The sequence below is a fragment of the Puntigrus tetrazona genome, chromosome 15, assembly GCF_018831695.1.
Source record: "Puntigrus tetrazona isolate hp1 chromosome 15, ASM1883169v1, whole genome shotgun sequence".
NCBI lineage: Eukaryota > Metazoa > Chordata > Actinopteri > Cypriniformes > Cyprinidae > Puntigrus > Puntigrus tetrazona.
Window position 1 is genome coordinate 18,153,458 of NC_056713.1, and position 14,193 is coordinate 18,167,650.

Consider the following 14,193-nt stretch of genomic DNA (forward strand, 5'->3'; position numbering starts at 1 on the left):
GCTCAAACTTCTCTGGCCCTCCAGCACCGCTGTCCCAGGTCATCCAGGATTGTTACCTTGAACGTCTGCATGTTGACGCCCGGGGAAAAGTCTAGGTTCTTACTAATCCCAACGTAGTCCATACCAGCTGTGTTAAGGTTTACAGAATGTTGGTAAGGCAATGGAGAAAATATTCCAGAAATATCAACAGTACAAAAATAAATTCTCGTAGGTAAATTAACAGTAAAATAAACCTCTCTCAAGCACAGAAATGACCAAACTTTTTTTTCTCCTCAAAAAGAAGGAGAAAAATGTATACTGCCTGGTGAGAGAATACCTTTGTGGCGACATTTTATATTTCTGACCTGCTATGCAAATAATTATTTTATGGGAAATATCATGTATTATATGTATGATTACTGCTACGAAAAATGAGAAAAACCGAATAATTAATATGTATTTCAATCAATCCATTTTTGCTGATTTTCTAATCAAATTTAATTTGATTTATTTTAACCTTCACAAAGTGTTCATTTATTTCTTTTTTTATTGAACACATTATTTTCCACTGGGTATTTTGCAGTGTGTGCCATTGTTTGAATGAGCTGCCACTTAGTTACAAAGTCAATGAATCGCTGAATGAAATGAACTGTGGTTGAACACGACTGGTCTGTTCCTGACCAGAAAAAGCTGCAACGTGAACCAGACAGTCAATAGTCTGAGTTTACTTTAGTAAATTGTGTGAAGAAAATCCATAAATAGAGGCTTTCAGCAAACTGGAGACTGTTCAAACGATTGTACATCTGGATGTTTGTACAACATTAGTATTTCTAGATTATGTTAGATAGAGACACTAAAGATCTGGCCATGTTTATATCTTGTCAGTAAGTCATAGGATGGGCTCTTGTCGTCTGGCACTGTCTATTGTTGAAGCCTGAGGGCCTGTAGCAACATATTATTGTCTCATGGTGTAGATTTCTTGAAATACAAGCTAGATAATGTATTAGAGCAACTGAGCATGTTTACAGTAATTATATATGAAAAGCGGCTGCACATGAAATAATAGGCATACGTAATCTGTCTGATACATACCTTCGGCTGAAACAGGCTCAGTTTTTCGAGACCGTACCGTGACAGTTCCGCTTTTGGAAAGGTCACTTCCTGTTCTCCAAACCCGGATTTCAACATAACCATCACTCTCATCCACATGGTACTCGGTTTCTCCAAAGTAAAACACTGGCACTGTTGGAAAACACAGTGAGATTTTTTAAGGCTACAATCTACAAGATGCAGGTTTGATCACCAAACGTTCACTAATTGAACCAAGGTACAATAAACTAAATCTAACAAAAAAAGACATGCACTGTATATCAACAACTGCAAACCACAAACTATATGGACAAAAAAAAAAAAAAAAAAAAAAAAATATATATATATATACATATATATATATATATATATATATATATATATATATATATATATATATATATATATATATATATATATATATATATATATATATAAGCTGAAACAGAAATGAGGTTTAGGTTTTTGTTGTTGAACTGTCCCTTTAAGACAGACATTTTTGTGTTTCGGAGTGGAAATAATGTCATACAAGTCTTGACATTTAGTGAGTAAATGACAGAATTTTCATTTCAGCTGGGTGAACTGCCTTTTTAGAGTGAGGAGCTGTCTGAGGTGGCTTTAACAGAAGGTGCGGGGATGTGGAGATAGATGGGCTAGCATGGACCTGCCTGTCTGCAATTAACACTTTACCCGACTTAGAATCCACTGACAAATCCTTGTTCATACCTCGCTAACACCATATCTGCTGCTGAAAGGTCTAAGTCACACTCAGCTTCCAAATGTGTTTTCTTGGAAGACACTGTGTCATGTACTGAATCTGACTGAGGGTAAGACACAGAAGGTGTTGAGGAGGAGTCTAAGCTGCTATGCGTCCACGGTAGGAAGCGCATCTATACCTAAGGAAAACAAACAATATGTGTGACAAGATTTTTTCACTCATTTTATTCTTGTGTGGCCTCAGAGGTGACATGATAAAAAAACAGCAAGTTCATTTTTACCCATAAATCAACACTGAACTGTTGACGCATTAGGATGGAACGCACCGATGAGTTCATGCGGAAGTGTTTGCTCATGTGTTTGTTATCATTGCACTTTTTTCCATTAAAAGGCTTAAAATAGAACCACTTCAACATTTGAGCTTTTGTTTGGTCCCATTATTGAATGTAATTTACCTGCCACTGAAGGGTTATTCAAGCTCCAACTCTTACATTATGAACTCAGCAACCATGAAAAGTGAAAGAGGAAAATACTGATGGGGACAGAGAAAAGTGTTTGACTGACAGAAAGAGTTCACCGAAAAATGAAAAATTCTGACAAATATCGCATGCCATATTATGGCAGGTTCGACGTCTGAAGGCATGTCTTGGGACTGATCTGTTAAGTGACACGTTTGAATGTTGAATGTGTTGAAGTGAATATGAGCACGGATAAACAGAGCAGCTTGGACAGTAAAAAAATGAAATAAATAAATACATACATAAATAAGACAGGTTTGTTATAACATACAAAGAAAACAAAGCAAGCAAATATAACAGGATTTAGTTTTTTGTTTAATTCATATCCAGAAAAATGGATTTTATAACCATATAGTTTGTAATGTCACATTAAGGTAGTTTTTTGAAAAATCAAGTCAAGTCACAACCAATATAATTAAATCGTTCACACACATCGTTGTTTGAAATTGGTAACAAAAGATTGCTATTTTTAATAAATGCTATTCTTTTTAAACATTTTGTTTTACAATTCAGAATGCATCCTTAATTTTAGCTTTTCAATTCAATTCTTAAAATATGTGACCCTGTCTGCTAAATCCATGCTAAAATCTCAAAATCTAAGCTTGAAATGACAAGCATCAAAGTCTGATTTCAAAGCTACATTTTCGCAGAATGTTCTTCTTCACCTTATTACGGATGATTTTATGTTGAAAACAGTAAATTGCAAAACACTAGGTTCATATATACTGAAACAGAAACAATATATAAATACCAACCCCAAGCTTGCTTTTTTATTCCAAACTCGCCGTCCCAATGCAGCTTATTACTAAGTAAGAGCACAAGTAATTATATTGTGTCTTATATTTCCTGTTTAATGTGCTGAAACTACTAAATTACCAACTTTCCTTAATGTTCAAAGACTACACTTAACAAACTCACAAAAAGTCGACGTGTTTTACCTGCGATAAAATGCACATTACGTTTGTGTGAAGTTGTGTTAAAGCTCCTGAGGGGCAAATACATCTTTAGGCACTGCCTAGAGGTTTGAGTCCAAGGGCGAAAATAAGACTAAATTGTTCATGTGGTGAAAATCCCATTATAAAGTGCACACTTCAGAAAAACAGAGGCAGTTATCTCTAGCTTTATCTAGGTCTTGGAGACGCATTAAATATAATTGCATGATATGCCTTGGCACTGCCAGCGTCTGTCCCTGCAGAGACATGAAGTACTGTGGGCGATCGGAAGGTGATATGAAATGAGTGCTTTGGTTCGGCTTGTTGTGTGGGTGCGCTTTGGTGTGTGTCTCGCTGCTCCCACAATCAGATAAGGATCATTTGTAAAAGGGACAAACAGTGAGCTTCAAAGCACCACAGTCCATTAACTGAAAAGCAAACCATTGGCTCCTACACGACCCAAACCCAAACTCAGGTGCTTCACTGAGTGGATTGGGTTACCAAGTGGCAGGCTGCCATTATGCTAGTGGGCTAAATTTGAACTACTGAGGGTTTTCTTTTCTTTATACGAACTGCAGACTGATACGCCAATGCATTATCTTTCTAAAACTTGAATGATCTGGCCCGAACACTGTGGTACGCTCTGACACTCTTAACTGCATTCTACTTCACTGCACGGTCGACAGCTTTGGTCAAAAGCTGCTCTTCGAAGTAACTCCAGCCAGGAAAGCTTTCACAAGGACGGACCCAGGAGACTTTAACGCACAGCTTCCTCTCACCTCATTTCAACTCGCTGTAATTAAACCTCCTGGTGGAAAAAGCCAAAGTAAATGTAATCAAAAGCCAGGGAAATGTAATCAAAGAACCATGAAATCTTTCTTATTTTTAAATTATTGTTTAGTGTGTAACGCCCACCCATGGTGGTTTATTAGATTTTTTTTGTCAATGTTTTCTCTCTGACGAATTTCGCATGATACCCGCACATCAATTTGCACCTCAGAATTATGCATCAGCGTTCTGTTTGCTGATTCTTCTCGTGCACAATGCAGATTGTAAATGTTTTATCAGCAGAGGAAGAGATTCGGTTCAAAAAATGTTTTGGCTTAAAGGAATGTAGATGATTAAAAATGTAACATTTTGCTTTACTTTTTGCATTTTCCTTTTTTTAAATGCATAAATAAAAAGACTAAAAAGTTTGGTGATGGGTTTTGGCTTAAGGACTGCATTTAAAGTCACACCACACTTCCACACTGACTCAATCGATCATTTGTTTTTTAACTTGCCTTATACAAAGAGGCATTGTCATTTTAGAATAAAAAAGGGACCTGTCCAAACTGTTGCTATAAAATTAGAAGTACAAATCCTAGAATATCATTATATACTTTAACATTAAGATTTGTACTCATGGTTATTACTAAAGCAGTTAAATCTGATAATTGGAAGGTTGACCCAATTCTTTTGGCAATATAGTGCATATATATATATATACATATATATACAATTATGTTGTGAAATTATGTATGTGCACACGCACAGTGAAAGAGGTAGAATGTGTGTGCACTTCACACGTCCACATGCAGACATGTGTGCTTGAACTTTCCTTAGCATTCCCACAGAGAGACAGAATTTATAAAAGCAAAGACTCTCTGGGTAGAAGAAAATGGCAGAGCACATTAACACAGCTCTAAGTGTTTCTCAGAAAGAACACACTGTACACATTTCCACAGGAGCTGAATTGATTTGCTGTAATTTACTTAAAAAAAGCACAAGAACAGGTAATTCTCTTTCAAAAACATCCAGACACGTGTACTCCAATTGTAAAAAAAAAAAACAGTTGCCTTGCCAGACTGCTTGCTGTGACTGACAATGCAAAATCTGTGATTTCAGCTAATGTTATATTACATTGCCACCACTTATTACTGTTTAAAAATGATATTCATGTATATTCATGGAGACCAAGTTAAATATTTTTTGCTCAAAGTGCATATAAAACATTTATGTTGCATTTTCTTCGTTCTTGTTATATTATTGCATCAACTTTGTTTCATTTTAAAATGATTTAGTAACCACACAGTTGATTGTAGCTATTATATTTTTATACAGACTATGGAACTTAATGACTACCGTCAACCGTCAATTTTTGTCATTGTTACTGATATAATTTTGTTATTGTTGAGAAAATATTTCTTCAATTAATGTACAGCCAGTAATCAACAGATGACGAAAGAAATGTGATCTAACAATACCCTTCAATCACCAACTTCTCCACAGGACATCTTCCTCGTCTCCTCTAGGCTGACCCAGAAACGGAAGACTGGATCTTAATAACAGGCTCCAGACAGACAGCCACCTACACTCATTTTGCTCTCCAGATCCTCCAAGTGGTCCATAATCACAGCTTTATTAACCCAGCACATATTATGCTATACATCAAGCAGTATATTAGTAAGCCTGATCCTGCGGTACAAGTATCCTCTTGTTTTACAATTGAACAAACTCAAATGTGGTTCTTCCTTGATACGTGCAAGGGTGATTTTTGCAGTATCCAGCGGCAGTTACTGCAGCGTGCGAGAACATGTCCACGGCAGATTTCCTGAATATGACATTGCCAGCTGATTCTTGTTACCAATACAATTACAAAAGACTTGTGAAAACCAAATGTAGGGATAGTAAAACCTGAAAAGGTCTGCCTAGGTTTGGGAGTTAAGGGAGAGAACAGAAAATGCCATATTCTCTGCATAAAGAAATCAACAGAAAGTCTCAACCTGGATAGAAAAACAAATGTGTGAGTAGTAATACTGTCTATCTATCTATCTATCTATCTATCTATCTATCTATCTATCTATCTATCTATCTATCTATCTATCTATCTGTTGCATGTCTGTCTGTCTTTCTCTCTGTCCATCCATCCATCCATCATCTGTCCATCTATCTGTCTGTCTGTCTACATTTCCATCATCCATAGAAACACAGGAAAAAACTTGCTAATTTGTTGTAACAAACTTTTTTCTTTTGTTAAAAATCTTTAACCCACTGCAGTGAAGTCCAGTTTAAGCAGACTATTTTTGCCGGGTGTTGTTGCTGTCTGTGCGTGCTCTGAGTACTCTAAGTAGGTGGCACTCAATAAGCTGACACGGTGCTGTCTTTTCTAAAAACAGTCGATCAGGTTTCAGGTGTATGCGTCATTTGCAAAAGTGAACCAGCACTGCTGTCAGACAGTAGCTCCAGGCAATGTTTTCTCTCTCTCTCTCTCTCTCTCTCTCTCTCTCTCTCTCTCTCTCTCTTTTTTTACTCCTCTTTGCTGAAAATCTTGACATCAGCCAAGAATCTGGACTGGAAAACAAGATAACAATGAAGATGCAAATAAAGCCAGTTTCTACAGGGCAGTTCTGTCCTTCACCCTGTGTGTTTATACTTGACAAATCACCCGTAAGAAATAGGATCAACCTGCAAACTGATATGTGTAAGAGGCTTCCAATTGTCATTTATCTCAACTTGAAAATCAAGAGCTGAGGCAAAACTAAAAAAGTGCTAAACAAAACATCTTTGTCCTGTTTCTGTTGGCTTAAACAATGCCAGTTACTTGTGAAACTGAATCTATCTATCTATCTATCTATCTATCTATCTATCTATCTATCTATCTATCTATCTATCTATCTATCTATCTATCTATCTATCTATCTATCTATCTATCTATCTAGTAAATTGAACCATGATACCATCACACTTTTCCAGCCATTTGATCTTCAAATGTTTCCTGTGAGTATTTCACGTTCCTGACATTTGGAATGGCTTGGTGACATTCCGGACAGGGTTACAGATTGAAAAATATTTCATGAAGTCCACCTCATAAAAAAAAAAAAACTTGACAGAGACATCAAATGTGGCACCACAGTTGCGCTGACGCCTCAAAGCTGACCCTGGAGACTCAAACACGCCGTTTCGACACGCAACGCTTTAAATTACATCACAGCGACCAACTGTTGGGAATTTCAGGCATGTAACCTCTGTCCTCTAAAAAGAAGGGCACTTTCACCACCATAAAACCCTGCCATAAATAGTAATAAACGCAATCTATCTTGTGATCCAAAAGCCCAAAGATACGAGAGCTTCAGCCCATAAGCTGTCCATCATCTGATTTCCCCAACGTTTTGTTTTCCATGAGATTTTTAATGAAAGATTTGCTTGTATAAAACCAAATTACTTCAAACGCCATTACACATCAAAAGCAAACTGAATAAATTGAATTCGCCAAAGATTTTTCTTCTGGCTTATGTGTGTGTGTGTGTGAGTAAATGCAAATAGATTTCAGACCTCCCACAAACTCGAGGGCTCCTTCTTCCTAGCTGAATCTGAGTTTCATGTAGGTAGAAATTAAAAAATCAGCGGTTTTGTTGCATCTTTCACTTCCAGTCTACCCTGTCTGTGCAGGATAAGCATCGGTCTCAGGAGATAGCCGGGCAGCTGTGAGAGGAGGGGAGGCCCGGAGGTGTTGCTGAACAAAGAGGCACCGTGGGAGATATGATAGAGAACAACACCTGTAACTATGCCTGGAGATGAGCGATAAGGTGCTTTCTGGGGCACAGATGCACATGTGCACTCGCAGACATGTACATGCCTGAGGACAGCTTTCAGCTTCATAATGGATAGCCTTGTTTTTGATGCACATTTAAAGTCATATTAGATAAAACTATACCTTAAAATCTTAAGGATAAAATATATAAAAATTGTCAAGGTCAGAAATAATTGTATTTTCTTAAAAGGACAGCTACAACTTAAAAACAAATGCATATGATATTTTAACCTTCAATTCATTTCATGTAATTTAATTCTATTTACTTTTTCAGAAACCGTTGATTGTTTCCCAGCAAAATTACATTACATTTTCACACAATGCTAATTTAATCAAAATTTTCCCACAAATAATTTTTTTCAAGCTAAACTTCCTCTGAAATGTTCAGACAGGTGGCTGTTTCAGGCAGAAAAAGAAAGAAAGAAATCTACAACACCATATTGGAATAATACTATCTCTCTACAGACAAAATAATCCATTCTCCCCACTTTAAGGTGAGACTTCACCATTCTTTGCTTTCATACTTCATGAATTATGGCTGGAAAATCATTTCAAGGGTTGCTGTGGTGTTCAATAAATCCTATGAATTTAGATTAAACATTCAGTGTGATCTTGGCTTCAAATTTCTGAGCTAGATCGCTATGGGGCTGTGTTAAAACAAAGCCTCTGAAAGCTTCCCAAACTGCAGCCTTGAATGGAAGCACCTGTTAAGAAACTGTTTTTTTTAGCCAGCAAGTGCTCCAAAGATTTAAAAGAACAATTTGTTTTATATGATTACCTGCCTGAAAAACTTCAGAAAGCTCATAAGTATTTCAAAATTAAGAATATTCCAGTCTTCTGTGCGCATTAAACAGTCCAAAACACTACTGATTAAGTTAAATCCCACTCAAAAGTCCTGCAACTGTTACAAACTCTTGCAATTATATTTTTCACTATGCACAGCAGAACTGGAGTCCCACTGGATAATTTGCCTATTTTTTTAAATCCTCTGATCATCAAACTCAAACTATACTTGCTCTCTTGGTGAAACGTTACAAGACTTATATAAATAGCAATAGTAAGCACACCAAACAAGTCGAACACATCCAGCGCAGTGAAGCATCTTACCGTCATCCGCATCAGGCAGGATGGTGACCCTGGTGGTGGGATACTCCTGACCCAGACGCATCGCCCATGGGCATGCTGAGGGTCACATTAAAGCTTTCCTCTGGCTCGTAGAGTGAATCATCGATGATGACCACGCGGCAGTAAGCTTCTCTGTCTCGCCTTTATCGAAACGCAGCACGCTGTGGTGTTCCTCGGTCGAGAAATGTAGTCAGAATAGGAAAGCACCATGGTGGGAACCGTGCCCTTGGCTGTACCTGCACGGATGAGAATAAAGGAAGATTAGAGGAAGTTGTGAGCATTCAAATTGAATCTCATGGGTTTAGTTAGGATAAACTCCACTTAAAAGTTTAAAACTGCAGTTGACGAAATCGTCTGAGCTTAAAAATTTCAATTCATGAAATTTGATTTGGTTTATAAGTAATGGGAATACCTTTAAGTTCATTTTCTATTATAATTTACCTTGTTGTGTGAAGCAGACAACCATGAGCTCTTGACTGACATCTCCAGATCTTCGCACGGAATCAGAAGTTCTCCGGTATCTTCCTCGATCGAGTATGTAGCCAGTGGGATGAACACTGTGGATTCTAGGGCAAAAAGCAAGCATCGAATTTAGCACAAATACATGTAAAATAGTTACTGAAATCATGGTTTGAGAGAGAGTCCAGGTGGAATCTTTCAGAGCTTGACATTTTAGTCCTCAAAGTTTCTATCCTTTTAAAAATGTATGTTTAACTTAGATTCTGTAACAGTGATTTTAAAGTGGCATTGATCTCTGTTGCTGTCAAAAGGTTCAAAACTGTATAATAATTTCAAAGACCCAAGTTTCGTGATAAGAAATCCTCAACCATTGATGTTTTCTAGCGGGGGAGATATGAACACCCTTATCAGACGGGTTGGGAACGGCTAAAACAATCACAGGTATCCTAATTGCAAACCCAGAAGACGGCATGAAAGTTAATACTATTTGTGAGCATTTGAGGGTTCAAAACTTTTGCCAACTCCATGGTCACCACTTCAAATAAATTAATCCTCTTTATGTGCATAATACTTGATTTTCAGGCACTATTGAGACAATATATGGCTGAGCAGCTCTCTGAGAGACACACAGCTATGTGGTTTTTCTTTCAAAAGAGACTCAATTATATGCCTTGTTCAAATCTGCATGGAGCTTTTTTTGCACTGAAGATAATTAAATGAGATTTAACCTTTCAAACTGTGGCACTAAGTTGTTTTTATGTTCTTGCGAATAAGAAATAACACAGACTTATCTCTGTAACTGATAAATGTCATATGAGGCCACAGTGACTGCAGTGTTATGTGCCTCTCCATCGATCTCTGCACTTCAGCTCAAATAGACTATGTAATGTTATCCTCTTAAGTAAGCACTGGAAAAAAAGATTGAGAAGGTCGAAATTGATCTTTGATGAATGTGGCTTAAAAAGGAGCATTTGCTGAGGCAAAGTTTTATATATATATATATATATATATATATATATATATATATATATATATACATATGTGTGTGTGTGTGTGTGTAAATACAAGTGATTTCGGTGATTTTGGAGAAATCAATTGTGAGTATGGATTGCAATGTACAGATGGGTGAACAGCTGTGATGTCCAGCCGTAGATCCTGCCACAACTTCTGAGGGCTTGGCTGCTGTGTTTTGGACGAGGAGGCACTGTTCCTACATTTCTGGCTTACCTTTGCACTTGGTCGGACTGTTTGGACTGATTATTATTCTATGCTCAAATGATTACATTGCCTACATCAACACTCCGCTCTAAATCTAAAAAGCAAAACTTACTAAAGTAAAAATTCTATAAAATCTGACCCAATTTACTGTCTAAATACATGTTATCTAAGTTTCATCATTACAAGCCATTCCCAAGAAAAAACTGCTTTCCTTTTCAGCTGACATAACCAATCATTTTTATTTTCAACCCATCCCTCCAACCACTTTTTCAAAATCTAATTAATTCCTAATTGATAAAATCAAGTGCCGCTTTACATGTTCTCATCAGTTTCAGTTAGAAATAACTCAACTCACAGAAGTAAAATATGCTGCAAATGACATTTTCATGTTGACTTTAATATTTGATATTTGAGTTCAGATTTGACTGATATCTAAAGTCTACAGTACAGAAGACTTTTTCCATCACTGAATTAAAAAGGTAATTGCAAGTTTTTATCTCACAATGACAAGTTTACATCTTGCAAATTCTGCATTTTTTCTCAAAATAACTGTGAGATATAAATTTGCAATTGTCTAATAAAGTGTAATTCTGAGAAGGAAAAATAACGATATGTTCTCAGAATTGTGACTTTACTTCTCAGAATCTCTCAGTTTTCTTTTTTTTTGTTTATATCTCTATAATACTGGTTTTATATCTCGCAACTGTGAGTTTACTGTATATCACGCAATTCTAAGAAAAAGATTTCATATCTCACAATTCAGAAAAAAAACAGAATTGCAAGATGCTAACACAAAATTGTGAGAAAAAAAGTCTGAATAGTGCATTATGTACTTAATATTTTTAAATAAATATGTTCTTTTTCATTTTGAAATATTTTATAATAAAACGTGACATTTTACATTTTTAGTCATCACATAATCGCAGCCTTGGTGAGCTTTAAGTGGCTTTTAACCACAAACCTTTGAGCAGTAGTGGATATCACCATCCCTAGACTGAATAAGACTAGGCAGAGTAACAGACTCAGGTAGTTGAGCTTTGTTGCTACCCTAACCCATTCACAGCACCTGGAACCAATGTTTTGATTTTTTTTTTTTGTGAGCTCACCATCTCCGGGATCAACAATTTCCACAGTTGCTGCTTCTGGGAACTCCAGTGCTCCCATGACAGGCTCTGACAGGACAATCTGGAAAGTCTCGGACTGCTCATATAGACTGTCCGATAAGATGCGCACTTTCCAAGTAGCAGTGGTTTGACCTGGTTAAACTGGACTTGTTTCTGGGCTTTCCCTCTGAAATCTTTGTCCTTTTCAGCAGTACCATCTTTGGTACCAATACTAAGAATGAAAGAGTAAATAAATATTAATATTAAAATATTTTATATATATATATATATATATATATATATATATATATATATATATATATATATATATATATATATATATATATATATATATTAAATAATAACTATACATTGAACTATACAAATAACAAACTTCTGCAAATGGCAGGAAATGAAGACCTCTGGGCTACAATTTTACACTAGAACCATTCAAATAAACAAAATAAAACACATAAACACATTTTAAAAAAGGTACATAAATTCAATAAACAAAAATATATATTTTCTAGTGCACTTGAATGAAAAGAACATGTTTTACAGATGTACATTGACAAAAACATTGTTAGTGTCCTTTCAACAAACTGCTGTGTGCTAGCAAATGAAGACGACTGTCAAGGGATTGAGAAAACTCCTGTTTATATCACCTCGTCTGTGTTTCTATAAATCACAGAAGAGCTTTGTTAACAGCCAGTGTAGAGGCGTTGCAGTGTGCATGACGCAACCATTCTGTAATAAAAGCTTCAAAGAGTGCGGTGTGCCGTTCTTTGGGAAGAGAATAAAGTCAAGACTATAAAGTCTAGTCCTTCCACATCCTCAGAAGATCAGATGCTCATCCTAGCCTGGCAGTCCCACTGGAGGATCTCTGTCCACTTGGGTTGACAAAGGTTTGTACGATGCCAGCAGCCACAGCAGAGGCGTTGCCAGGTGGGCATTATTAGCTAGCAAACAACATTATCTTCCCACCACAGAAATCTCAAAGGTCACCAACGTATAATGAGATATTTATAAAGTATAAAAAAATAAATAAAAACTCAGAGGGAAGAATCATTTTGGGGATAACTGCCAGAGGAAAGACTCAGATTGGGAGAAAGCTTTGGCAAAGAGGAGAAATTGGGTTGCCAAATAAGAAAAAGACCTGACTTCTTTGAAGCAAATTTAGAAAGAAGCGCTTTGATATTACGGTACATCACAAAAAGGTCCTGGCATGTCATGTCACGTGCATGTGTAAAAAGCAATTATTCAGAGAACATCAGCGTAGAAGAGAAAACTGAGGAAGAGAGTGAAAAATCTAAATAATCATTGAATAGAAATCATCATTTCAAAGACTTCCTCATCTCCCACTTCAGTACAGGAAGGTCTCTGATCCAGACCCAGCGCAGTGGCAGATGAACAGCAGGCCAGCAGCCCGCCTTATAGAGATGCCCTGGACCGGAACCGAGGTGAGATGTGGAATGGTGGTCAAGCTTTCAGCATGCGGATGGAATATTCATCTGTTTCATCAGGGCTTGTGGAAGGCTGTCAGTGTGAACCTGACAGCGTGAATCTCTCATTTTTACAGTGTTTTCCACGCTAGGTTGTAGCTCTCATGCAAATGAAAAATTCTCTCTTGGCGATGAAGCTGAAATGCTGATGCTCTCTGGGCATCAAACTCATGACTTTGGTGTTGCTAATGTCATGCTCTGTTGGGCTTGCTGGAACTGATTTAGCTTAAAATCGTATAAACATTCATTCCAGAAGCTGAAATTTTCTATTAAGGAGAGTAACATTTCCATGACTCTCAGGTGAGTTTTACATCAGTGAGAGTAATTTTTTCCAAGCACAAAATACAGTACTTAAAATGTAGTCCAAATCATTTAAACCAATACTAAACTTTATCCTAAGCTATTATAGGTTTAGAATAATATATTATACATTATACGTTTAATCATATACTTTTTAATGTATTTAATTTTTTGCTGTCATCTTTTAAAACTTAATCTTTCACAAATTTTGCTGTCCTTCCAGAGGAAGAATTTTTAAGGAATATTTTTTTACATATTTTACTAAATAAACAGTATTGAAAATGATTTAATAAAACTACAATAATAACTCAAAATATTATCATAGTGTATGTAAAGTTAAGTGTATACTTTTTCAGTATGCATTTGAAATGTATGTATTTTTACTGTTACTTTTCATTAATGTCTCCTTGCTGAATAAAAGTACTAATTTCTTTAAATAAATGAATAAATCTAGCTTTCTGAGCATACACATTTGAAAGGTACAGAAGCTTACAGTCAACCTGTAAAATCAAGAAAGAGATCCTGGAGTACTACAAGAGATTTAAAATATGCATAACTATGTAGGTTATTGTATACCAGAGTATTTTTTGGGGCCAAAAGTTCAGTGGTCACTAAAAATATTTGACTGCTATGATTACATCAAATATGCTGGAAGCCAATGAAATAAGCGATGCTACT

At 36.4% G+C, this 14,193-nt stretch overlaps 1 protein-coding gene across 1 annotated transcript; it reads right to left on the bottom strand.

Annotated features, from left to right (window-relative positions):
* Nucleotides 1–2: 2 nt before the first annotated feature.
* Nucleotides 3–8,976, bottom strand: LOC122358686 (FRAS1-related extracellular matrix protein 2-like). The gene is made up of 3 exons (XM_043258539.1): nucleotides 8,916–8,976; nucleotides 1,072–1,221; nucleotides 3–127 (listed from the first exon to the last, which is right to left on the bottom strand). The coding sequence occupies exons 1-3, from the start codon at nucleotides 8,974–8,976 to the stop codon at nucleotides 3–5; spliced, it is 336 nt and encodes a 111-aa protein (XP_043114474.1).
* Between the last annotated feature and the right edge of the window lie 5,217 nt (nucleotides 8,977–14,193).